Source organism: Drosophila teissieri, chromosome X (assembly GCF_016746235.2).
Source record: "Drosophila teissieri strain GT53w chromosome X, Prin_Dtei_1.1, whole genome shotgun sequence".
Lineage (NCBI taxonomy): Eukaryota > Metazoa > Arthropoda > Insecta > Diptera > Drosophilidae > Drosophila > Drosophila teissieri.
In genome coordinates this window covers 13,279,036-13,305,924 of record NC_053034.1, presented here as the reverse complement: position 1 = coordinate 13,305,924, position 26,889 = coordinate 13,279,036, and the positions used below count along the sequence as shown (strand labels likewise).

The 26,889-nt window shown below is 44.1% G+C and overlaps 3 protein-coding genes across 5 annotated transcripts; 2 read left to right on the top strand and 1 right to left on the bottom strand.

Moving 5' to 3' along the window:
* The first annotated feature begins 72 nt into the window (after positions 1-72).
* Positions 73-2,502, top strand: LOC122625205 (lipoamide acyltransferase component of branched-chain alpha-keto acid dehydrogenase complex, mitochondrial). Its single transcript, XM_043805196.1, has 4 exons — positions 73-256; positions 672-1,358; positions 1,421-1,819; positions 1,882-2,502. The coding sequence occupies exons 1-4, from the start codon at positions 185-187 to the stop codon at positions 2,113-2,115; spliced, it is 1,392 nt and encodes a 463-aa protein (XP_043661131.1). The 5' UTR covers positions 73-184; the 3' UTR covers positions 2,116-2,502.
* A 1,092-nt stretch (positions 2,503-3,594) lies between these two features.
* LOC122625170 (MAP kinase-activating death domain protein) lies at positions 3,595-25,909 on the top strand. Of its 3 annotated transcripts, XM_043805124.1 has the most exons (23): positions 3,595-3,842; positions 7,146-7,283; positions 7,379-7,791; positions 7,932-8,454; positions 8,518-8,879; positions 8,943-9,069; positions 10,613-10,645; positions 11,210-11,304; positions 11,365-12,496; positions 12,556-12,759; positions 12,963-13,013; positions 13,552-13,921; positions 13,991-14,376; positions 14,438-14,929; positions 15,386-15,481; positions 15,793-16,050; positions 16,109-16,348; positions 16,414-16,686; positions 16,762-16,929; positions 20,237-20,245; positions 23,480-23,552; positions 23,633-23,679; positions 24,879-25,909. In XM_043805124.1, the coding sequence occupies exons 2-23, from the start codon at positions 7,161-7,163 to the stop codon at positions 25,869-25,871; spliced, it is 6,468 nt and encodes a 2,155-aa protein (XP_043661059.1). In that variant the 5' UTR covers positions 3,595-3,842; positions 7,146-7,160; the 3' UTR covers positions 25,872-25,909. The 3 variants fall into 3 exon arrangements, with proteins under 3 accessions (XP_043661059.1, XP_043661057.1, XP_043661058.1); XM_043805122.1 differs by lacking the exons at positions 3,595-3,842; positions 7,146-7,283; positions 7,379-7,791; positions 20,237-20,245 and having other exon boundaries at positions 7,961-8,454; XM_043805123.1 differs by lacking the exons at positions 3,595-3,842; positions 7,146-7,283; positions 7,379-7,791; positions 15,386-15,481; positions 20,237-20,245 and having other exon boundaries at positions 7,961-8,454.
* Positions 9,197-9,799, bottom strand: LOC122625172. The gene has a single exon (XM_043805127.1). It carries the CDS (start codon positions 9,710-9,712, stop codon positions 9,263-9,265), a length of 450 nt encoding a protein of 149 aa, XP_043661062.1. The 5' UTR covers positions 9,713-9,799; the 3' UTR covers positions 9,197-9,262.
* Positions 25,910-26,889: the final 980 nt, after the last annotated feature.

Genomic DNA, 26,889 nt, shown 5'->3' with positions numbered 1-26,889 from the left:
TGCATTGGTGATCTTGCAGTTATATCGATAGCTTGTCCATCTCTTCTCAGAATCATATGTTGCCGCATGCACAAACACACAAACACACACAGGCACAGCTGCTCGATCGCATGAGGCTAAAACCCACGATTCGAACCGATCCGCCTTTTTTTCCTTGCATTTCTAGGTTCCCAATTCCCGCTAAATGGCAACACACCTCCTTCGAAACGGCGCTACCTGTTGGCTGCTCAGGAACTGCATTTCCCAACATGCCACGGTAAGTAGCCCCCAACCGCCAATTGATTGCCAACAGAAAAACAACACAGCCGTTATGTAATCTCACAAACACCTATTGTGCGAGAGGGCGAGATAGCAGTACATATTTCTGCACTCTTCCAATCGAAGGAATTTGTTTTTCTTACACAGAGGAAAAAAGTGGGATCAAAGATCGTCAAGGTCCAGATATTTTGGAATATATTCAAAAAATAGAATATTCTTACATTTTAAACTTATTGAAAAATTAAATATATTTGTAAGAAATGTTAGTATTCACATTTTATATTAGTCCTTATTATCGTTATTCCGCCCAAACTTTAAAATATCGCCATGCATAAATAATTGATTTTTGTAAATAATTTTATGGTTTTAAATTTCCGATTGCCATTTAAATATTATGCTTTTCTTTTATCCAGTTGAGACGCTGCCTGCATGTGACCTCCAGCCTGGACAAGACGGTCTCCTTCAACCTCAGCGACATTGGCGAGGGAATCCGCGAGGTGACCGTCAAGGAGTGGTTCGTGAAAGTGGGCGACACCGTGGAGCAGTTCGACAATCTCTGCGAGGTGCAATCCGACAAGGCATCGGTGACCATCACCAGTCGCTATGATGGCAAGATAACCAAGATTCACCACAAAATCGATGAGATTGCGCTGGTCGGCAAGCCTCTGCTCGATTTTGATGTGGTGGATGAAGAGGAAGATGAGGCGGAGGACTCTTCCTCGTCCTCGTCCTCCACATCTTCCGATAGTTCTGCGAGTGAAAAAGAGGAGAAGCAATCAGCTGAAGATGATGGCGCCACGCCGTCAGGCGGTCGTGTGATCATACCCGCGACGCCCTCGGTTCGTCGTCTGGCCAAGGAACACCAGTTGGATCTGGCCAAGGTGCCAGCAACAGGAAAGAATGGTCGTGTGCTCAAGGGCGATATCCTGGAGTTCCTGGGCCACGTTCCTCCTGGTACCAACGTGCCACATCCCACACTGGTGGCCAAAACGCCAAGTGCTGCCCCCACTGCAGCAGCGAATGTTTCTGTGCCTGCTGATCGCGTCGAGGTGCTCAAGGGAGTGCGCAAGGCCATGCTCAAATCGATGACGGAATCCCTGGTAAGTGCTTCTCAAACTTAGGCACTGATTAATTAATGATTGAACTATTTTGGCCGCCACAGAAAATCCCCCATTTTGCCTATAGTGACGAGATCGACATGACCCAGTTGATGCAATTCCGTAACCAACTGCAGGCGGTGGCCAAGGATAATGGTGTGCCCAAACTCACGTTCATGCCGTTTTGCATCAAAGCTGCCAGCATTGCGCTGTCCAAATATCCGATTCTAAACAGTTCCCTTGATTTGGCTAGCGAATCGCTAATCTTTAAGGGTGCCCACAACATAAGTGTAGCCATCGATACGCCACAGGGTCTGGTGGTGCCGAATATTAAGAACTGCCAGACGAAGACTATTATCGAGATAGCCAAGGATCTGAATGCACTGGTGGAGCGCGGTAGGACTGGCTCCCTGTCTCCGGCAGACTTTGCCGATGGCACTTTCTCGCTTTCCAACATAGGAGTGGTGAGTACAATTCAAACATTGGAATACTTGCGAAAATTATAATGCTCTGGTGAATCTTTCAGATTGGCGGTACCTACACACATCCTTGTATAATGGCACCCCAGGTGTCCATCGGAGCTATGGGTAGGACCAAGGCGGTGCCGCGATTCAACGACAAGGATGAGGTGGTCAAGGCGTACGTTATGAGCGTAAGCTGGTCCGCCGACCATCGCGTCATCGACGGCGTAACCATGGCCAGCTTCTCCAACGTCTGGAAGCAGTATCTGGAGAATCCTGCCCTTTTCCTACTGCACTAGAGAGCATTTAACTCAAAAACGCTTACTTTTACGGATGAGGCTTTTTCCCCATGCATTTATCTAGACATATCAAATATTGTAAATTGTACGACAATCTGCTTTGAGCTGGAACATTCGCCATGTGCCGCCACCCATCCCCAAAATGTGCATTTATAGGAGGTAAGCCACTTTGAGCGGCTCCTCGATTACTTTAAGCTCCTGGCGCACATGGCTAACTTTCCGTTTATCCACTTTTACTGTTGTTAACCTGCATTTATATATCAGTTTTTTTTTGTTTAAGTTTGTTAAGCAACAACTTTAGCGTACAGTTCAACTGTAGTGCATGCATTTATATAAAAGCTTTGTTTTAATGGCTGTCCAATAAATATCAAAAACGGTTTATGTAAAGCCACCATCTTATTGCACATTATCCGTGGAGCTACGTGAGTTTCAAACTGTTTGTAATTGTCTTACAGCTTAATCTTGTAATGCCTTGGGTATGCCTTTCATGCTGGAATTAGGTAAGTAGGTAAGTTTGCTGTTGTGGATGTTCTTAAAATCTGTTTCGCTTAATGTTTCGGCTTAAGGTACAACGATTTTAGAAAACGCTTTGGTACTTAGTATTATTATTGATAATTCAAGTTTAAATTCTTGTTGGTGTGCCATGAAATAGATTCATGCATCCTTTTAAGAACCCTTTCCCGTTTAACTTGCCTAACTCGCTATGCGGATATGTACATACATACATGCGAACTTTAAAACTTTGCTTTGCTGCAGGTTTAATTTAATTTGGGCATCCGCTTGTTCCGTTCAGCTACTCCAGAGCCACCAGAATCACTCGCTTCGAAAACGTTACTACACATATACTATATATGCATGTGTGTATATGTTGCTACATGTTTGCCTAATATGGGCAAAAGTGCCGCTAAAAACATAAGCTATAAAGCTAAGACCATCCATAGTATGTTTGAAATTGGCTGACCTCATAAATAATCATTTTAATGCGGACCTAGTAAATCAAATATTTAAGTTAACATGTAGACCCTAGGAATCCGAATATTGCAAAAGCTTAAAAGCAAGGACATGAGTTTTCATATTATAGCCTTTTTAAGAGATACCCCCTATATATCCATGGGCCCAAAAAAAGCTAGTTTCCAAAAGCGACGAAGTGCCATCGCCAAAGTGGCATCAACTTTAATGTGCGAGACATGCGCAGTGTTGGCCATCAAACGAGAATCCAACAAGTGCGGCATGGAAATGCTGTTCGGCACCCGACTTCGCGGCCCTTCGTATCGCCTCGTGTCATTCGCAACGGTACTTTTCCAGCCCGAACAGAGCAGAGGAATTTCAACACCACCACGCACATTGCATTGGCGCCCGAGCAGGGGCATTGCGGTGGGAATGGGATTGGTTTGGCGTCCTTTGGTGGTTAAGTTGCTCGGCCCGACAGCCAGAAAATTCAGTCACACCACGGCCATCGCGCAGTCAGCTACAGAAAACCAGAAGCTAACGACCTGCTATGCAGAGGTCCTTCGTCTGCAACTGACCACGAGAGCTGAGCAAAGAAAAGCCTATATATACACATATATATTTTTTTTTGCTGTTTTGTACAATTGAAAAGACATAGATATAGTGTGTTGGTCCGGTGAATATTGTGCGTGTTTAGCCATGTCAGCAGAATGCAACTTTCCGATGGGAAACTACCTATAATTAACTGAAGAAAAACAAACAATAACTAGCAAACTAAGGTGAGTGTTTGAACAAGGAGTTCCCGAAAATTGAGCCCCAAAAGTATTTATACCGTGCATGTACCATACATTCAAGCCATATACTGTATCATTGTTGTTTCCATTCCGCCAACGAGTGTGTATTTTTTTCGTTCTTAACGATTTTTCCAGTGACCTTGTTGCGTACGCTAGAACGTACAAATTTACTTGGTATGTGTGTATGTGTATGTGTGTGTCGCTGCTGCTTAGCCTTGTCCGCCCCCTTTTATCCACATTCCGCATACACACATACATACACATCTCGGTGTTGTGTTCTGCGCATATATTTTGGGGCCAAAATCGGTAGCATACTTTTGAGCGCAGAGCACTCGGAATTTATGCGGGAGTTTTGTCAGGGCCGAAAAACCCGACATCCGACATCCAAGGCATTTTACTTAGCATATTGCTTGTTCCCGGGTTTTTGCATACCATGTATTGTATATACAGCCACAGCCACAGATGCGGTCACGATAATAGCCCCCCAAAAAACATGTACCCATAATTGACTCAGCTTACATTATCTACAAACAATATAGTAGGGGTTGTTTCACGACACTTCCAATTAAGAACAATTATAGACATGACTAATGCAGCGCTAGATGGCAGATGAGGTTTAAGTTTGGCTACATATCCAAGACGCATTTCGACAAAAATTCTTGTATGATATAATAGTAATAATAGTAATATTTCTTAACAATACATGCATGATTTTTAGAAGAAAGCTAAATGATAAGAAGACTAATTTGAGGAGTTTCTTTTTAAATTAGAATACATAAATTTGGAAAGACGTATACAGATGTGCAGTGCTATTGTTTTGAGCGTTATCGTACTATGGTTGGGGCATGTTAATACCCGAATGATAAGACCATTGGGCATCAACATTTGTGGCCTGGCCTTGATGTCTGATTGTATATACTATATATGTATGCATGTACATGCAGATGTACACAAACATGGATGATGTGGCTTCAGCTTGTTGTCAGGGAATGCAATTGCCGAGCCCTTTATTGATTTTATGATACCATGGCCAGGAGGAACCACCATCCACCATTCACCATCCGAAGTCCAGTGCCCCGCCCCCAGCGGTGGCACGTGCAAAACAGAAAAACAAGCGGGCCAACAACAAGTCATTCACACCATTGGAGTAGGAGATGCAAATGAAACAGGGCAAAAAAAAAAAAAATTATAAAAAGTAATGCCGAAGTAGGAGATGTGGGTGTTGAATGGAAATTGCAAAGCACAACTCGACTGGCATACAGACAGGCCGCCCACTCTAAGTGGCTCGAGTGGTGACAGGAGGGCTTTCTCCTCAAGCTCCGCTCAGCTTCCATGAACCTCTTCCTTTTCCTTGACGCGCTTAAGTCAGCGAGGAATTCCATTGCATTCCGTTGCGTGTCTTACCCTGAGGCGCGTTACACGACCATAGGCGCAATTGGGGCCTAGACGCACGACGAGAAACACTTTATTTGCTTTATCCGGCTTAAAAGAAAGTGCGATTGTTATAAACTCCTATTGTGAGTTTCCAACAACAAAAGTATGCATTTCCTGGCTCAGTTTTATTTCTTCTCTACACACAGAATAAAACCATTCACGTTGAAGGAAGTTCTAGTAATTCTTAACAATTTCTAGTAATTGTTGACGTTAAGTAAATATTCAAAAACCACACCACCATGCTAAGTACCTTTTCAATGTATTTCATTTCAATTAGAAACCTTGTAGTCAGAAAATAGGTTTGGCGCCTTTCAGGCAGGACACTTCCTTATTACGACCGACTTTCAGTCTCAAGTGACGGGCAGAAGTTCTTGGAGCACTTGAAACCATGCCACGCGTCACATCTCCGATTCCGATGGCGGATGATTTCATAATACGCACGCTGTCCACGACGTTGAACAGTTTTTGGTTAATGACAGTTTCGCTGTTATCCCCGCCACTCTGGACTATTTTTAACCTCAGTCGAAAAGGAGTCCGGGAATGGGAAATAGGGATTGGTATTAATATTGTAACGCCTGTCACGTCCAGGCTGATGTCATTTCGCGGAGTCTGCGGTCTGAGGATGGTATGGTATGGTGGGGGTCTCCGCAAAGTGGCATTAACTCAGTGGACTCTTTTTTTTGTTCGCGAAACGCGTAAGAAAGGGGGGATTGGGGCTGCAGCTGTAGCCTTGACATGATTCGCCCTGACATGTGGTGGGAGGTGGACTGATGAACTGGTTGACCAAGTGAACGCGGCAGTCCTTTGGTGGAAAACTTTTGCGCGCCCCCAAAAGAATGCACAAAGTGTTCCACTCTCTCAAGTACATAGTTATGTTTAATGTAAAATGTCTGTGTACTTATATATTACATGACTTTGAAAAGTTGAAGAGTCTTACACAAAAATAGCAGACCTACATTCAGAAACCGTATAAATTAAGTGCACTCAGTGAATGATGGCTTCCATTATAGAATGCCATCGTTCACTTGGTGCCCATCCGATTAAGAAATAATTGACTAATTCCGAGTGCGCGATGCCTGTCAATGATATTCATTTGTGATGGATGCGCTGATGTTGGTTGTCGATTTTAATATAGCATCGCGTTCCTTTCTCCCATTTTCTGCCATTTTCTTCATTTTCCCTTGTCCTTGGGGCGAATTCCACGTGGCGAATTGCAAAGGGATTCGCATGCCAAGTGGGCTAAATTGGCATTCTTTGGACCACCCACAGTACATCTTGCCACCTTATGGGCCCAGAGAGCCCAATAGCAATAGCTCACTCCCGCTGACGTCAATGGGGATTTGCAATTTGTGATTGGGCACTTTAAAGTATTTCTGCTATGACATTCAATTTACTCGACCTAGCTTTGTTTGCCCTCCCCAGCTTGTCTTCATTGGCATCCCACCTTATTTATCCCTAGTTTGCCAGCGGCAAGGTCATGAGCCAACAAAGAAAAGGCCACTGGGTTGACTGACTGACTTTAACCCGAAATGTGTGGAAATCCCAGAGGAGTTGTCATGCCTTGATTAATTTGATTTGATTTGACTGAAAGGATGCGAAAACTAGAAAGTCATGTACATATGTTTAAGACTTTAAGTTACTCACTCTAAAATATAATAGCTAGCACGACAACTACTTAGTTAGGTGTCCCTGAAGAGGGATTTCAGTTTTTAATAAGCTTCGCCTGACTGCTAATGATATCAGCCTTGAAACTCTTTTACATGCAACAGTCCTTGGATAAATAATCCTTTCGTCGTCATCCTTACTGCCATGGCAACTCATGTTTTCCCATTTCTCCTTGCCTCTCAATGACAGCAAACACAATCCAGGATGTCGGACCAGCAGAAAGCCTCCCTCTGTCCCCGTCTGGTGGACTACATGGCCATAGTGGGTGCACACACGACGCCTCCGATGCCAAAAGGACTGCAGGGCCTCAAGGCCCCGCCAGTGCAGGTAAGTCGGCCATTGATTACGTAGGCTACTAGGATCTGTGGCGTCCTCTGGCGGAATCCAGGTGTTCGGCTTCTATTAATTTTTGTCTTACACAGGTGCCCGACCTGCTGCGTCGCTATCCCCCATCGGACCATGCGGACTTCCCGCTGCCCCTGGACATGGTGTACTTTTGCCAGCCGGAGGGCTGCACCAGCGTTGGCCCACGACGCACTGGCTCCGCCATTCGGGACATGACCTCCTTTGTATTCGCGCTGACCGACAAGGATTCGGGCAAGACGCGCTATGGCATATGCGTGAATTTCTACCGTCCCATCGAGCGACCCAGTTCGGCGGCGGGAACGGCGGGAGCTGGCAGCGATCGTCCGGGTAATGGAGGACCTGGTGGCCATGGGGGCGCCAGTGGAGGAGGAGCAGGTGGCGGAGGGCGCGGTGGAAGGCGCTCCTCGGCCTTTCGGCGGGAGTCGTGGCGCAAGAGCATGGAACGCAGCTCGGATTCCGCATTTAGCAGGCAAGTGTTGTGTGCCAGACGTTTGTGGGCGTTGTGGAGATAAGAGTATATTAAAAAAAACTACACTTTTCATTGCTAAAGCATGTCTAACGCATCTCAAACCATTTCCATAATAGTTACGGCCTCTTAACTTCTTCTAGCGACTACAGAAGTAACGTAGCGCCTAGCGATTCGGACCGTGAACTGACCTCGCGTCGGGATTCGGACCAGCAGCGCCTGCACTCACACCACTCGCACCACCAGCCACAGCACCACCCGTCGGCGAGCCCGGCAGTGCCCAAACTGGGTCTGATGGCTCCCTCGGCGGACTCGGAGTCCGGTGGCAGTCATTCGCCATCGCCACGCGCCTCGCGAAAGAGGACGAAGCTGCGCAACCAGTCGCTCACCTCGCTGTGCATCATCTCGCACCATCCGTTCTTCACCACCTTCCGCGAATGCCTCTTCATCCTGAAGAAGCTCATCGATGCCTGCAACGAATCCTCGTCGCCGAAGCGGGTGGGTGCCTCCCAGAAGATCAACCGGGACAATGTGTGGACGGTGCTGACGGGCCATGTCAGCGATGCTACGCCCTCGATTGTCCTGCACGATGTGCGCGAAATCGAAACCTGGATCCTGCGACTTCTCTCCACGCCGGTTCCTGTGCCGGGATCCACCAGAGTCGAGGTGAGTTCCAAGGATCATATATTTAGAGTGCATATGCCTAAGACATAACACTTTTCTCTCCAGGTTGAGGTGCTGTCGCCGACGGTGCATGAGCCACTGCTATTTGCACTGCCTGACCACACTCGCTTCTCCCTGGTGGACTTCCCGCTCCATCTGCCACTGGAGCTGCTGGGCGTGGAGACCTGCCTGAAGGTATGGACCCTGATTATGCAGGAGAACAAGGTGCTGTTTCAGTCGCGCGACTACAACGCCCTCTCCATGTCGGTAATGGCATTCGTCACTATGCTGTATCCGCTGGAGTACATGTTCCCGGTCATCCCGCTGCTGCCCACCTGCCTCAGTTGTGCGGAGCAGCTACTTTTGGCACCCACGCCCTTCGTCATCGGGGTGCCCGCCTCGTTCCTGGTCTACAAAAAGAACTTCCGGTAGGTTAAAGAACTTGTTAGAAAGAACTTGTAAGAAATTGTATCGTAACATATTGCCCTTAGTCTACCGGACGACATTTGGGTGGTCGACTTGGACTCCACCAAACTGACGCCACCGACTGGTGGCTACGAAGAAATACCACCGCTACCTGAGCCCGAGGGCACCATTCTGAAGAACCACCTCAAGCAGGTAAGCCCAAGAGCCCTATCCTTAGACCCCTGTATATAACCAAATTTCTGAAACCTAATGGATGCAATGAAAGGCATATTTTTCAAAATTTTGGAAATTCACCCAACAGAAAATAAGGGCTTAAATATTTTGGTTTTTCTTGCTTGCACTATTTAATTTGACAAATGAGAATGATGAAATTTAACGTGGCAGCTCAATGTAGATTTTCCAGTGTAGACTGACAGTTATTGAGCAGAGCGACGCAGTGGTCGTAGAGGGCGGTGTCCAGTTGGCGCAGCTCCTGGTCCTTGTCGATGTCCAGAAAGCGCTTTAGTTTGTCCATCTCGTTGCGCATTTTGAAGACGATGCCAGGCAGCATGCCCTGGGCCTTCTTGAGCACTTGCTCCTGGATCTGCAGACGCCGCTCGTTGACTCCCTCGCAGCGGAAGCGCTCGAGACGTTGGAGTTCCAGCTCCCGCTCGTGGTCATAGTGGGTCTTCTGCTGCAGCAGGTGCTGCAGCAAGGCCCGATAGACAATCAGTTGCTCCAGACGTGGATCCGTGTAGACGTTATCCGTGGCACGACGCTGGAAACGCAGCGTGGCATTGTGGCGCGTGTCGTTGGCCTGCACGGCCGATAAGAGGGCGATGTGGGGACTGTACATCACTCTAACTGATCACAACTGATGAGAATGAATATGAATATATACGCACCGACATCGGGCTAGTGATTGAAATGGAAGTCAATGATTTGACTGAAGCAAAATTCAAGACCTTCTGATACTTTGAAGTTTCAGTAAAGATACTCAGCCAGTGGCGCCCGAACAGTAGTAATAGAAGAAGTAAAGTTTGAAACTTTCTAAATACGTAATTGTGTAAATTTAAAAAACAGGTGAATTTCCAGAATTTAAAGAATATGTTTTTCTACTTTAGGCACTTTCATGCGGTTTCCGCGACTTACATTCTATAAACGTTATAAATATTCGCGGCACACAACTGGATATCGCTTTTCCATGTCTATTTACCCGATGTTAACTGAAAATGTATCTGCCTCTGGGGAGAATTCAACCCCAAGGGAATTACCCAGAGCAGATGCATGCAAAAACGGCGGTTACTCATTGTAGCTAACGTTATCGCTGTCATATAATCGTTATCATTGCTCCATTCAACTTTGGTGTGATTGTTTTAATTCAAATGATATATCTTACCACATTCTGTGGCATATTGTGTGTCGTACGGCAAATAATATATGAAGAGAGCACCCCGGCGATATTATAATTTCAATTTATTTCTATATCTCATTGACAAAAACGCCTCTTACACTTGTACAATTCTCTATCTCTCTCTGTTTCTTTCATTGTGTTTTTTTTTGTGTACTCACTGCCTCTCTTTCTGCCTATCGATGTGTCCATCTCTGTCTCTACTCTAATACTATACTTTTTACACTCATGCATTGTCTGTTATATGAAATTTATAATACTCGATCACAACTTTAACTACAACAACTACTACTACTACAACAACAACAACAACAAATCGTATATCTCCAACAACAACATGGGCAGGCTATGCTATTGATGGATGAAGCTGGACTTGGTGTAAATATCGTTCGCATAAATGTTAACTACGTTTGGTTTATAGTTATATTTTTGAGTTGAAACCGTTTGTACATACTAAACATAATCCATATTTATTATACTAACTATATGTGAATAATCGTAACGAAAAAGTACTTGACATAGAACTAACCGCATGCACAGTCATTCTACATAGACGTAACGACCTTCTCTTAATGTTGAACTTTCAAAATCGGAGCTCAAAGTCGGGTTTTCAATTAGCTAGGAAAAACTTTCAAAGTGCAGGAAATTTAAAAATTTCCACCCGAAACTCCAATCATATTCTCAACCTATCAGTCGCTGTCCTTAGTGTTACGTGTTTCGTGTGCATGCCCTGCCAATCTTTCCTACTTCCCCTCCGTTTATCAACTTCTATAACAACCCCGAGTAACTAACTCTTTTACTAACCGAAGTGGCCTTATGCCCCCAAAAAGCTTTCCAAAAAACCCCCAAAAATCTTATAGTTAGACAAGTTGAAGTCCTAATTTAGATGGCTAGTCTGCAAATTGACACCGCGCTAATTACTCCAAATGGATTGTTCCACAGGCACTTACCTCGATGACGGCCACCAATACGGCGGTGTCCTCACAACAACTATTGCCATCGGTGCGGGATAGTCTTCAGGAACCACCATTGCTAGGGTAAGTGGATATGATCAGTAGAGACGTAGAGTCTTAAGACATCTATATCTTATCTTACAGGGTTTCCCAAGTGAGACTTCCGCTCCAGACGCCGCCGCACTCGGCGCAGGCCAGTCAACGGAACTCGATGTCCGCCCAAGGAACGATCAGTTCCCGTCAACCGAGTCCAATGAACTCACCAGCCCTCAATCCATTCGTTTACGGAACGGATGTGGATTCCGTGGACGTGGCCACGCGGGTGGCGATGGTGCGATTTTTCAATGCTCAAAACACATTGGCCAATTTCGCCGAGCACACGCGCACCTTGCGACTGTATCCACGTCCAGTGGTGGCATTCCAGATCAATAGTTTCCTACGCTCCCGACCAAGAGCCTCGCAGTTTCTGAATCTATTTGCCAGGACGCAGGCCGTGGAGTTCCTGGCCGAATGGTCACTAACGCCCACCAATGTGGCGTTTCTTCGTGTGCAGACTGGCGTTATGGATCCCATGCAGGTGGGCGATAAGCCCAAGTGGTTCGCCCACGCTTTGACCCCCATCCGTTTCTCTGTGTGGGATGATGGCAGCTCACTGAATGGAGCCCTGAGATCGCTAAAACAACTTGAGTGCCAGCCGACGGACGAGAGTGGTTCGGATTCCGAGGGAGCGGATAGTAGTAGCTCATCGTACAGCTCACTCAGTGATTTCGTGTCGGAAATGGCCTCCTCCGATCTTTCGCCCAGCCTGCATGATGTCTTTGGGTCATACAATCGGCCACATGTTGTTCCTCAGACTTTGTCCTCGAATTTGGACCCGGCCTTGGTGTATCATCCACCAAGCAAGCTGCAGTATCCGGAAGGCATTGCCGATGCGGTGGCCAGCAAAGAGGAGGAGGATGAGGAGCGTGCCGATAGCCCTGTATCCTCATCCTCCAGTCGCTCGGATCTGAGTTCGCCCAGCTTCAATCGCGACTCGGAGTTTGATTTCCAGCCGAAGGGCGGACAAACTCTGGGATCGACAGCAGTTGGCGGTGGAGCGGCTGCACCCAGTTTCGAGTTGGCCACTCCGTTGGCCATGCGACTGGAGGCCACCATTAAGATGGCGAGCATTGAACAGGAATCCGATACGGGATCCACCGGAAAGCCCATAGCCGCCAGTTCGAAGCTACACAGACATCCCAGCGACTCTGATTCGCGACCTGAAAAGAAGATTCCGGTAAGTCTACGTTTATTTACTCTTTATCTTATTTCTCAATAATATTACCCCACTTATAGCCACCACTAACGCCACCGGTGAAGCAGCCTGGCGTAAGCAATATCCTGGCCCGAACTGGTAGTTCCGGCTCCAGCTCCAGCAGTCCTGGACGCCAGAGTTCCCAGAGCTCCCTGTTCGAGAACTTTGCCTCCCATGCCAAGGAGCTGGTGCGCGAAACAACGCGTCAGAGCAGCCAGGAGGGTCTGCTGGCCCACGTGGATAAGGTGAGTGACATCGAGGTTCTCCTAATGGGCTGGACTTTTAACTAGATGTGCTGTTGTACTATGATCGTTGATCTGATTTTCTTGCCTTTCTTTCCGTCCGTCAACGTGGTTATAATTTCAACTTTTTCTTCTTTATTTATTATTAATTTAATGGATTATTTGCGTTGGTTGATTGAACCTGACATAAATGTACCGTACTGTAGCATGCGCTGGACGAAGATCTTGACGACAAAATGCGTCATACCTTCGAAAAGGTTGGTACTCCCGACGCACTCTCCCATCCCATCCAGAAACGATCCAACAGCGCTATCATAAACATTGCCATAATCATATACCATTTTTCTATTCATCACACTGCACACCACATACACAATGTCATTAATTGAACAACGTGAGTCTGGCTTACAACCTCATGGTCCTCTGGACTCTATTTTAATGCTATTCATCCAAGAACATATTGAAATTACATAGAATACTTTATTACGATTGCCCTTAAGTTTTAACCCACACTTTCTCTCCCATTCAAATGCACCCACACCTCATATCCAAAAGTCCTTCCTTTAAGCATCCTAACACCCACATCCTCACCGCACCTTTCCGCAGTTCTTTGACTCCCTCCTGGGACTCGTAGTGCCATTGTAGATTGCTTCAAACTAGACCTCAATCCGGTATCACTTGGGGTTGAGGGACTCAAGCTTTGATTGTTAGCACCACTTAGGCGATTGTGTAGACTTGGAATACCACTCCATTTGGGTCTTGATTACTAATACGTTCTCGATTTCGGATCCATAGTTTACGCTGCACGCCAAGAAGGCGGCTGGAGAGGCTTCGAAGCAGGCCCTGGAAGTGTCCAAGCAGGCGGCTGGGGTGAGCAAGAATACCCTCGAGGATCTCACATATGTGGGCAAATCGACGCTGGGCGATCTCACCAAAACGGCCAAGGAGGCGGCCACCAAAAAGGGCATCATTAAGATCGAGGAGCATTCGGCGGGCGGAGCTGGACCACCGCCAAAGTCACCCGGATCCCAGCTGGCCACCCACAAGCAGGTGCAGCAATCTGGCGGACAGGGTGGTGGCAACAACTTCTTCTCCGCCATTGGCACGGATTTCAATGGGCTAGCCTCATCCACATCCACCATGTTCTCCGGCATGTTTGGTAAAAGTAAGTCACATTCAATGATACTCTAAAGAAACATTTCTGATCAAAAATCTCTCTCTTCTCTACTTGCAGAGAACCAACAAAAGCCGGTTCCTGTCCAACAAAAGCAAGCTAATGTTTCCTCTGGCAAAGCCAAGTCGGGCATTAATTTCGATCCCTTCCCTGGACGCAAGGGACTCGTGGAGCGGACGCCGTTGATTAAGCATTCGGGTCCCAGGCAAACACAAGAGGAGCTGACCCGCCAGCAGAACCAGGAGCGTTCGCATAGTAATGCCGAGAACCAGACATTCCTCAAGGATGTGACCAACCAGGTGCTCGCCGGAGAGGGAGTCGGTTGGCTGAAGCTCAATCGGTTTAAGAAGCTAATGGAGGACGAGTCCTATCGCACACTCGTGCTCAGCAAGCTCAATAAGACGCTGGACAAGAAGATTGCCCCAGATGATCATATTGACGATGTGGTAAGTTTCCAAAATGTGCAAGATTGAAGTGCCAAAGTAACGCCCTCGTTTCTCCCTGCAGTGCGTGACGAAGCCCGTGTGGAAGGGTATGCTGAAGTGCATCCAGGCCATAGCCGGCGGATTGGACGTGACTTTTGCGAATTTCGGACTGGGCGGCATGGCGTCTGTGTTCCAGTTGATGGAGGTGGCCCATACGCATTATTGGAGCAAGGAGATCACCGAGGGCAGTGATATGTCCTCCAGCCTGCTCTCCAGCCACGCCGCCAGTCCGATGGGCAGTAGGGAGAACCTGCGATCGCCCAGCTCGCCAAATGGTTCCCACTCGGCCTTGGGCAGTGAGTGGGCATCGCCTCAGGAATCACGAAAGAGCTCCACTCAATTGGCACACGGTGGACCGGGTGGACCAGGTGGTTCGCATTCGGGTGCACCGATCAACCGGCGATTGTCGTCGGCGGACAGCCAGGATGGCCAGTCCACCACGGAGATGTTCAAGGACATGCTGTCGCAGAAGAGAAGTGCCTTGAAAAACATGCTCACCTCCTTTGATTCAGATGTAAGTTGTGTTGCTCGCTACTAGTATAGTTCCTCGAGATTTGAATACCCCACTCAGTCATTTAGAGCCGTCCATTCCATCCATGCCAATTGTTCTCAGCTTGCCAAACCAATCCTGTATTTCGCACAGTGTGTATATATAATATATATCGTATCGTATGTAGATTCGCCTATCAGCATTTCAGTAAATAGCTAAATCAGTACCAATTAGCATATATATCAGTATCCACCAGTATGTAACATATACTACATGTATGTATGTCGCATAGCGAGTGTCAATCGATGTAGTCTGCCGATCCTCCGATCCTTCGATCCTCCCACCGTAACCTCTCAACCGTATCTATATATAATATATTCGCAACCGCCACCCGTTCCGCCTACATCCCGTATCGTTACCGTTTGCAACCGATATACCCGATTGTAGAGTACTCTAACACTCAGTGTGTGTAATCCGTAGGCTGCTGGCTCCACGGGGGCGCTTTCCGTTGTCAGCTTGGGCGTCCGCCTGCCCTCCAGCTGCCGATCCACGGTTTCAGACACCGAGTACGAAAATGTAAGTACCCCAGCGGTTCACAAATACGGCAAGTTACTCAATTTGAAGAAAAATGAAATATTCTGAAGTTGGCACAAAAACAGAAACCTCCTTAAACCGAAAGAGAAATCTGAGTGCCATTAAAATCTTCATTCGGGAAATCATTACAAAACCTCCTTAACAACCTTACCAAGTAATTGAGTTGTCTACCATTTCCTGTAATAAGCTTTGGGTAGACACTTTAATCTTGAGAGTCCCCATCCTCTATTGTCCTAAATCAGCTCCAAAGATCAAAACGTGCGACTCAATCTAAGTCGAAATTCATTTTGCAGACAACCACGTCGAAGGATTCGAAAAAGAGTTCTGGCAATCTGTGGTCTGGCAAGTCGACGCTTAGTGCCGGATTTCGCTACACTGGAGGACACCTGATCAACACTTCATCTTCTCCCTCGCCGGACAGTCCGCGGGTTTATCTCTTCGAGGGACTGCTGGGCAAGGATCGCCTCAATCTCTGGAACCAAATGCAATTCTGGGAGGACGCCTTCCTCGACGCTGTTAGTCAGGAGCGTGATATGATCGGCATGGATCAGGTGAGTTTGATTGGTATTGCTGCCCGTCTATAGTTTTAACATTTCGCTTAATTTGCAGGGTCCTATTGAAATGATGGAACGCTACAAATCACTGAGTGAATCGGAGCGCAAACGTCTGGAACACGACGAGGACCGTTTGCTATCCACAATGCTCTACAACCTGACGGCCATCCTGGTGATGCTGAATGTTACCAAGGACGAGATCCGACGTAAGATCCGACGTCTTCTTGGAAAGAGTCATATTGGCTTAGTGTACTCCCAAGAGGTGCACAATGTGGTCGATCAGATAAATAATCTGGTAGGTTGTAGGGTTAAGAAGCCATCATATGTATATATCTTTTACAAAATACACTTTCTTTGCAGAACGGCAATGACATTGATCTAAAGCCACTGGGCTCGCGATTGCTGCACCGCCAGAGCTTCACCGTTCACCAGGGTACGGATGTAAATGGACCACTGCGATTCATGGAGGTGCGGGACGATGGTCTGGTACTGCGGTCAGTGGATGGCACCATTGTGGAGCGCTGGTGGTACGAGCGGCTGGTCAACATGACCTATTCACCCAAGACCAAGCTGCTCTGCCTGTGGCGCCGCAATGGCGGTCAAACGCAATTGCACAAATACTACACACGAAAGGTGGGTGTTATTTTGTTTGTTTGGCAAGGCAAAGTTGTAACCCATCCTAACAATGATTACGCTTTTTCCGTGCAGTGCAAGGAGCTGTACAATTGCATCAAGGAGGCCATGGAACGGGGTGGCACACCCACCAATGTGCCCGAGCTGGGCGGCGAGTTTCCCGTTCAGGACATGAACACGGGCGAGGGCGGCCTGCTGCAGGTGTGCCTCGAGGGTGTCGGTTTGTTGTTCTCCAACAGCAAGGTGAGTGCCTGAGATATATTGATTTGCTATACATCGAATTCCCCACCAACACTTGGCATACACAAGACATTGTAACACATCCAAAACTTATACACAGCCAACCAGCTTCATCTCCGAATGCCTCAAACTACTAGTATTCGTTCTTTTTTTTTGTACACCACTCCTCATCAAGCAACGCATATATATCCCAAAACGAATCCCCCAAACCAGATCCATATCTAATTGAGTACAGATACACTGTAAGCTTATGATAAACTTCCTTAATCCGAAGCATAAATGAGAGGACCTTGATATTTTTCACCAAACAGCGAATTGAAAAGCAAAAAAGGGTGTCACCTGAATGGTGTTGATCTGGGTCAACATACCAATGAAACACCAGACCCCAAAAAATGACGGGATTTACATACAGAATAAAGAAAAAAGATATACTCGTATACGCCTCAATTGGATTATCCAATATAACGCTACATATGGTATTGACCTGGGTCACCCAAATAATCCAGACTTAAACTAGGACTATACTCGTACAAATTCGCGTCTATCTGTCCAGATATCGATACATACTCCCACTGCCTTCGTTTCAGTGTTTCGTTTTCAGTCGTTCCGTTCCGTTTCGTTTCTTTTCGTTTGGTTCAGTTTTCATTTCAGTCTGGCTTTCTTTGGGTTTTTTTTCTTTACAACATATAATTTCGATCAATTACCAATAATTTTCTTCTTGTGTGTGTGTATCGACTGCATCAAGATCAAGGGCCCTCTCAATATACATACATCTATATGTATAAATATATATATCAAATATGTTTCGTTTTCAGTTCGTCCCTTTCCGATATGTCTAAACTACATACATATGTAATAGTAATTTGAATGATCAACTGAAACAGATTATAGGAGACTTGTGTAGGTCCGCCCAGTCTGCTTTAATAATATTAATTAAGAACATGCTATGGTGTCTATAACCGAAACTGAATGTGAGAATATATGTTAAATTCAATATTCCTGGCCATGAAGGTCGGGATATCGGACTTCATCGACGCCTGAACCGATTCTTTTCGGGTCTTTTCATTTGTTAGCCATAACCGGAACCCCGTCTCCACCTATCCAACTACCCAAGCTAAACCCACTTACGTATTATATTTTACCGATCTCTCTCTTTATCTATCTGTCTCGCTCTAACTCTTTCTCTTTTGTTCATTGGCTTTGGTTTTGGCATTTTATTTTGACTCGCCTTCTTATATATCTACTTATATTAATCCTAAGTCATTATATAATCCACAAAAAAAATTTAAAAATCAATCGAATCTTTTATCTTATCCAATTTCTAATCGATCAAGTGAAAGTATATATGAACAAATAAATATATATATGCAGAAAAATCCATCTATATCATACCCATATATTGTGCTAGTGAATGTACTGAATGCTGTATTCATTATACTCTCTATTTTATTTATTATCTAACCGATTCAATGATAACGCCATCAAAACCAATAGCAAAAGAAAAATAAGAAATCCCAATTCTCCTTTTCATTCTTTTCGATTACGATTGTCATTCTAACGATCCTTACGTTTGGTTACTTATACTCACCGTTTGATATGTTGATATTGTCATCTTATTCTCATTTTGATTGTCTTTATTATCGATTACTCAGATAACAAATTACCGATTTACGATTACCCATTAGTATCGTTCCTAAGAGTACTGTACTTCATAGAAAACAAAATCGATATTTGTATGTATGTACCCTCGAAGCACCCACGACAAAAGTGTTCCTCATATCCACATAAAAATCGATTTACCCTATGAAAATCTAAAACTACCAGCAAATATTAAGTAACATTTAAACTAGGTTACAAAATACACCTGTACCTCGACCATTTCGACTAGGTCCCTCGAACGTTGTTCGAGTCCATTCAATTTTGTATGCCCTTTTTTCCATTACTTTGGCAAAGTGGTTTGTTTTCTGTATATAAATAAATAGAATACCCTTCATTCTTTGATACGGGAGATATTAAGCGCAGCACAGTGGTCTAATTGGTTCTGGGTTAAAACTAAGGTATAATGTTAATTTTGTAATTTTATTTTCCTAAGTTTTTAATAAACCTTTCGGAGCTCGCTATTGAAAACAAAAATAATGAATCTATATATATTCATATATATGACATAGAAAAAGCAATGCATCAAAAGAAAATTATTAAGCAAGAAACATCAATATTCTAAGCTGGTAACTTTTGAGATGGTCCTTGTTCAAAATCCTCTAAAGTGCTTTGTTGTTTTCCGTTTTGAGTTCGATTTGGTTGGTTTTCATTTGAGTTTCTGGTTTCCTGTCTCTATTTTTGCTATCTCTATTAACATATCTGCGTATATACATATATAAATAACTTTCTCTTTATATATAAATATATTTATATATATATATATATATCTGTCTCTGTCTGTCTTTCTTCTAAATCTGAATCTTTATCTTTTCCGTGTTATATATGCGATATATAAGAAGTTTTTACGTGAGCTCAGAATTTTCTGCCTTACGCCATTTTCGATTCCATTGTTCCACTTCGTTCCATTTTAATTCGATTGCGTTCTTACATTCAGTTTTTCTTATGGTAGTGATTTCTTGCCAAATTGTTCCTTAAGTATGATAATCAAAAACAACAAGTACAAACAGAAAAATTAATTTAAGCTATAGTAGACAAGTCCTAACCCCATGATATCTCCACTGTTACCGTTGTAAAGCCGATAAACAATACCGATACCAAAACCAAAACCGAAATTAAGAAATTCCCAGAAAATGTCCCACCGTCTTTAAGCAACCGACTCTAACATAACAACAACAGCAACAACAACCACATTTCATATCGTTTCTATTTAGTCTATCTACAAAAAAAATCAAAATATACAAAAATAATACAAAATTCGCCAGCAATTTAGAAATCTTTGAACAGAAAATAAAATGAAACAAAAATATTTGAATGAACAGTTTAAAAAACAGTTTTCTCAACTTTCCTTTTTATAATTTTCTTTGTTGTTTGTTTGATATTCTCTGTCGAACGCGGAACGCTGCACCGTTGCTCGCTCTCCCTCCTTTGTGGACCAACCAAAACTCACGTTCCGTATTCGGAACGTAACGATCCGATCCGAAACCAAACCGAAACGAACCGAACCGAATTGAATTGTATTATTCCAATGATTGGTCTACTTTTCAAACGATAACAAAAACAAAACCCAAAAACCAAATCAAAAATCAAAAATCGAAATATAATCAAAAATCTATGATAAAACGATCTGAAAATGTCTGAAAAAACGATAAAGGATTTCGAGGTATTGCAATGAACCAATTTCTTGTTATATTTGAACTTAAATTTATAAGCAACTATTGTTCTTTAAATACCCTGCTGTCCACCACCCACCACCGAATCCTTGAACCCATCCTCTTTTTCCCCACCTCAACCCCACTCACTGAACCAAAATGTCCTTTTATAAGAAATCAAAGAAAAATAGAAAATATATATTTTAGTTTGCGTTGGCCTTTAGTTTTAACTTGGACTCTTTTGCGTTCATAACACTTGATTTTATCCTTCACTTTCACTCACCCAATAAAGGTAAAAACCAAAAAAGTATACAAAATAATCTGATATGGCATTAAACAGTTAAAAAAACAAAAAAAAAAAAAACAAAAAAATTTGTAGTTGATATTGAATTTAAACCTTAAGCCGCAAATGATATATATACCATAATGTAAATTATTTACCCATATTGTTTGTGTTTTATTCTCTATATCTCTCTAATCCAACTGAGATTTTCGTTTTTGAACTGTTGGTTGATTGATTGGTTGGTTGGTTAGTTGGTTTGTTTGTTGAATTGAACTTGATTGAATTGAATTGAATTGAAACTGAGCCGTACACTTTGTATACCTTAATGCCGATTACCGATTGCCGATTATCAATTGTTGATTACTGTTATTGATTAACGTTGGATTTACCCGTTTATCATTTGCGCCCCCCAGTTGTCTACACGTTATCGATTTTCATTTACCAAGCCACCAGCGATTTACGTTTATTTTTTATGTTAGACAGCACACACAAAAGATAACACAAGACCTCAAAGTAATGGTCACACTGTGCTCAAAGGAAAACCTCCAGACTTTGAACTTAAGCATGCTTGGCACACTGCACTGTTCAAGTGCAATCACTTTAAAGTCCTTGCAAGGACTGCACCAGAACTCACCACAGTCTAACACGATTCACTCCACTTGCATATGTCCTAGTCTGTCCGATATCTTTTCCATTTAACTAGACATGATCACGATTTTAGTTATATAACACACACACACAAATGAAATATGTCACCAGCTCAGACTTGAATATACACGTGGCTGAATAAATCCATTCAATTTCGTTTCGTTATTTTCCGTTCTGTTACGCTTAGTTCCGTACCATTATGTTTCGTTGGTTGCGGCCCAAGTTAGATGACCTTTCACTTGGAGGGAAAGCAGCCCCCTAAGCACTTAGAAAAACGTTTGAAAATGATGCAGGGTTTGTTTAGTGGTCACACAAATAGAAATACTCTCTTATCGTTGCAGTAAACCTAAGTTTTTAAATAATACAGTATACAGATCACTACAAATGAATTACAAACCCTGTGTCCAGCCTCATTTTGCTTTTACGTTTCCTTCTACTTCCCTTATAGAGTGTGCCAGACAACCAAAACCGAGTTACCAACAATAGACCAATAAAGATTACTTAGTGTTGATTTTGAGTTTGCTTGTGTAGAGTTACTTGTTTAGCAAAGAATTAAACACCAATCGTAGTTGTAGTTTATTAATTAAGAAACTAAAGGAAAGTATTAAATAAAATGAGACAAAAAGTTAATGATACCGTACATTTAGAGGAAAAATACCCACTTAGAAACCCCATTAATATAGTCGTAAGCTAAAATCCACAACTGCTGGCATTTTCTTTTCAATATCTGTAAGCTATTGCTAGAAGTCTGGCTTTCCTGCCCTACTTTTCCCATTCTCTCGCAATCTATCTCTTTCTAATTTAATCATTTTCAGCCTGTCTCTACCTCTGTTTACCTTTTGTTTCTTTTAACCTTTGATATCGAGCCAAAAAAAAAACACAAATTAGTATAGAGTAATACGATTGAGTAGGATGCTCAATATTGATCCTATTACGATTATATTCACTGGTTCTTAGTGGTAGCGCCACATGCTGCATGCTGTTACACGTAATTCTCCCTTACTCCCATATCACCCATTTCCCAACCGACAAACATTAACCCTATTAAGACTACAAAATCTCTATAAATCCATCGACCCACGAATCGATTGTACCAAATGTCTCTACTTAAATCTAATTATTGCTTTTCACGGAATAAAAGGGTTGCTCCCCCTTAGAAAATCATTTGATATAACCCCTTAATAAACGAAATATTTGTTTAAATACGTTTTTTTTTAATTATAACAACTTCTCTAGAGAAGTGCATACACTCGGACACCCAACACTGTACCTTAATTTATTCATTTAGCGTTTGTAATAGTGCGAATCGGGGTTGCTCAGGTGAACAACGCTCCTAAATAAATACCATAATTATGAATAGAACCAATGCCTCTCCATATCCAAAATTCCAACTACCTAGTAGACGACCATCTCACAAGTGCTAATTGGAAACGTCCTTTACCAAAAAAGAACAAAAAAAAAAAACTTAAAAAAATTACAATTTCTTTAAATATGGAAGTAAAACAAACTAATTACCAAACTTTCGTTTGATTTTGCTGCATTCTCTTTCTGTCTCTAACTCAATCGGTCTGAGTCCCTTCGTTGAATTTCTTTAAGTCTTACGTTTTGCCATTCCATTTGATTTAATTTTTGCGTTTGGGTTTGTTTCGTTTTTAGTCCTGAGCACTGATTATCGCCAAAAGCACTTGATGCGTGCCGTGTACATAAATGAATGTCGTTAACTGTACTTGGTGTACTTGTCTTGCTGCCTGCGTCTATAAGATCGATAGGATTGACCAATGCGCTTGCGTAGCATTTAGCTTTTGTTTGCCTGCCTGCCTGCCTGCTTGCTTGTGTTCCAATACCGTTTCGTTTCGTTGGGTTGGTAACTGTACTTTTGACGATACACCTTTATGAAAAAGTAAAAAACCAAAATATGAGAACTATTTAAGGAATCCGACAAAAACCTCCCAATTGTTATAATTTATTACATTTTACTGCCCACGCGTAAATGCTATCTCTGTTCCAACGCTCTCCAACTATCTCTCTCTCTCTCTCTAACTCCCACTCTGCCTATCACCCAGTCTCTTCCTCTGTTGAACAGCGTTTGTGTGAAAGCTTTTTGGTTTGAACCACCTTATAATTTGCATTCCGTTAACGTTACTTTAAGTTGCGTTCCGTTTTGCTTGATTTCGTTTCGTTTCGATTCGTTTCCCCCTTTCCGTTATGTTCCATTCTTGTGTTCCGTTTTGTAACGGAGCCTTGAAGTCGAAGAAAGAATGACAGTCGTCAGGCATTGAAGCTTAACTGATTCCATTCTCTGCCCGTATTTCAGTTCTTCGTGCGATTAGACCACATCCGCAAGTGCTTCACTCAGAAGGGTGGCATTTTTGTACTGGAGGAGTACAGTAAGTACTGTATAAGTAGTGCCCCCTGTGCTTGTTTCCAAACCTAAGTAATACCATTGTATTTTCTGTTCTTTTTTCAGATCCCAAGACGCGCAATCTCATTCAACGGAAGTACCAGTCGAGCATGGTAAGTGGCTAAGTGCCTAAACTACAATTCAACCACTATTCGCCAACACAGCCATCATGCACTGTATTCCACTTGTTCCGAGTTGCATCCCGTTCCGTTTCGGAACTATCAATATTCGAATAACCTGTACATAAACTTGCTTAAGCCTGCCGAGTTATGCAAATTTCTGTACAAATCAAATGTGAACCCAAAGCCCATCTCAATATATATCGAAATATCAAGCAACATATATGGAGATTTCAGAATTTGTTTACCACTGTATGATATGGCACATGCAATTGCACCGACAGTTTGTATATACGATATTGAGATAATCTCTTTGATTTCAACTTTTCTTTTCTTTCCGTTTCCGTTTTCGTTTCCCTTTTCGTTCTTTGCATTCGTTTTTTGTGAATATATTTCTATGTCAACGACAACTCAACTACTCAACAACAAACAATGCCTGCAACAACAACACACATAACACCAATAACACCACTCATATATCATCAAACCCAAATATAAAACGACCACACACCGACAAATAACCTTCACCAATTGAACTTGAAACTGAAATCGAAACACCCAAATGTGTAATTAAAACCAAAGGCGTCGGAAATTGTCTTGAGCTTTCATCGCGTGACCTCCGTGCAGTTTGCCTACATCTGTCATCTGAATAACGAGCGAGGTACAGTCACCAACAAAAGCATAGCCGGAACGATGGAATCGGATACATCGATACAGCCTGTGGATACACTGGAAGCGAAGGAACCACCGCTGGCGAGCGATTAAATAATGTGCCTAATCTGTGAAATCTATGTAAATAAAATCAAAAATCCTTTTTATGTAACTCCTTTGTATGTATGTACTTCCTGTAACACCTGAAAGAGAAACACCACAACAAAAATCAGAGCATAAACAACAAAAATAATATTTTGGTTTGGCTTATTGTGATTTTTTTTTCTTAAATAATGTTTTCCAAATATATTCACTTTGTTTCTTTCTTTCACTTAATTTTGTTAGTTGTCTCTACTTCCAATTTTGCGAGTCGCATGCTTTTAATTATGCCTTTTTGCCTTGTTGTGATGTGCAAGCACCACTCACCCAAAGAAAAACCACCCATCCACTTCACTTAAAGAACGAAACACACTGTTCATACTGAAAAAAACAAGAAAGTGGCCATTAAAGCAGCACTTACAAATTACGTATACGCTCCGTAGTCCGATCAGATTTGCTACTCGGTGCTGTGCGTATTCTCCTACGTGGCCGCCGGTCAGGATCAGAAGAAGAATCCGGTGGTCATCACGCCGCAAATCCAGGACATTCATGCCCAGCAGAAGCAAAAGCACCAGCAGCAACAGCAGCAGCAGCCGCAGCCGCACCAGACACATCAACCGACGACGCAGCAACATCAGGCAGCAACAACAACAGTAGCATCTGCAGTGCCCACGACAACTGCTCCAGTCGGACAAGCCAATCCCAGCCGGATGAGTGGCAAATCGCAAGCCGGCAGCATCTCCATACGTCACACGGTGCCCATGCAAAAGCCCACCATCACCATGTCCACGGTGCAGCCGCAGGCCAGGATGCCCGCCCAGGTGGCAACCGCATCTGGTCCGGTTCCGATCACGGTGCCCGTTCCCCCCACTCCCGCTCCACCCACATCCAATCCCGGCAAGCTGCCGCAATTGCCGCCGCGCGTACCATCGCAACCTTCCACGGAGAGCCTGGCCTCAATCTCATCGCCGCCGCCAAAGCTACGGACACCCCAGTCCGCTCCACCCGGACCACCGCCGGCCATACCGCCGCGCACGGGCGCCAATTCACGGAGCGGATCGGTGCCGGCGGCCCGATCCTTTGTCCGCCAGGCATCGGCTAACTCCACACCGCCACAGTATACGCCACAGCCGCCGCCGCCCTTCGTGATACCCAAGCGGCACAGTGGACTGACCAGGGCATCCACTTTATCATCATCCACATCCTCATCGGCATCGGCATCGATGTCATCGTCGTCCGCCTCCAATCATCACGGGCATTCACAGTCGCAGCAGCGCGCTAGCCACGGCAGCGTAGCCGCTGTGCTGCAGTCAATGCCGGAGGCTGAGCCCGGTTACGGATCCGGCTCCGGTTCGATATCCGGCTCCAGTTCCGGCTCCGGTTCGGCATCGGGCTCCATTGCCAGCGCTTCGCCGCAGGCGCATCGCAAGCACTGACGAAGGAGTTCGTTCTTCAAGTTTGGAGGCGGCGGAAGCGGAGGTGGATCAGGGGGCGGGGCCAATCCAGGGGCAGGAGGCGGTGGCGGGGGCGGCGGACAGATGGGCGAGGAGCCACATCCACATGCCCATCGCCGTGACGTCTGCCGCACCATCTGCATCCCCTGGCTGTGATCCCGGCAGTCGACCGACTAAGACGGTTCATCACTCCAAGCGCGGCTTTCCCGATCCCTGCTAGCCTCCACGAAAACAGCCAGAAATGAGTGCCACGTTTATGCGCATAATTAACTATACCATTATGGAGGAAAAATTGATAAGCGGACAAAGTAAAATAGTAACTTTATCAGACAGAAAATTGTAATGTCACAATGTTTCTAATCTTCCCAGAACAAAAATTTGAAAAATTTTAAAATTTCCCACCGTTTACTTAAACATGGATAAATTTAAATACATGCTATACTTAAAGAAGTGGGCATATGCTTAAAAACAAAACAATCAACTCTATGAATAATACATATATATTTAAAAATCAAATATTGGAGAACAAATTATGTTAAAACGGTTTGCTGTCTGTAAATATACGAAGTATCAAAATGATATATGGCGAACAACTTAACCTTGCGCATAAACGTGGCATGCTCCTCGGCCACTAGAGCCAAAGTTACAGTATTTTCCAATCTTCCACTCCTCCTCATCCCGCACGGATCCCGAAAGCCCCGCGATACATCAGCTATGCTATATGCATATATATACGTACATATATATATGTACTGTATTCGAACCTACTTTAGCCATATCATATCATTAGCCGCCTCTAACTAATCCCATAGACGAATTGTTTCCTGCTAAGCTTTAAGGCAGAAAGCGCCAAACAAAACCAAAAAACAAAACTCGCTTACACCTACCTACAAAATAGATAATGACAAATATATATACACATATATATACACTCAGATCGGGACTTGACTTCATAGTGGGCCCTTTGAGAGGGCACAACAACCGACACACACAAACGGAA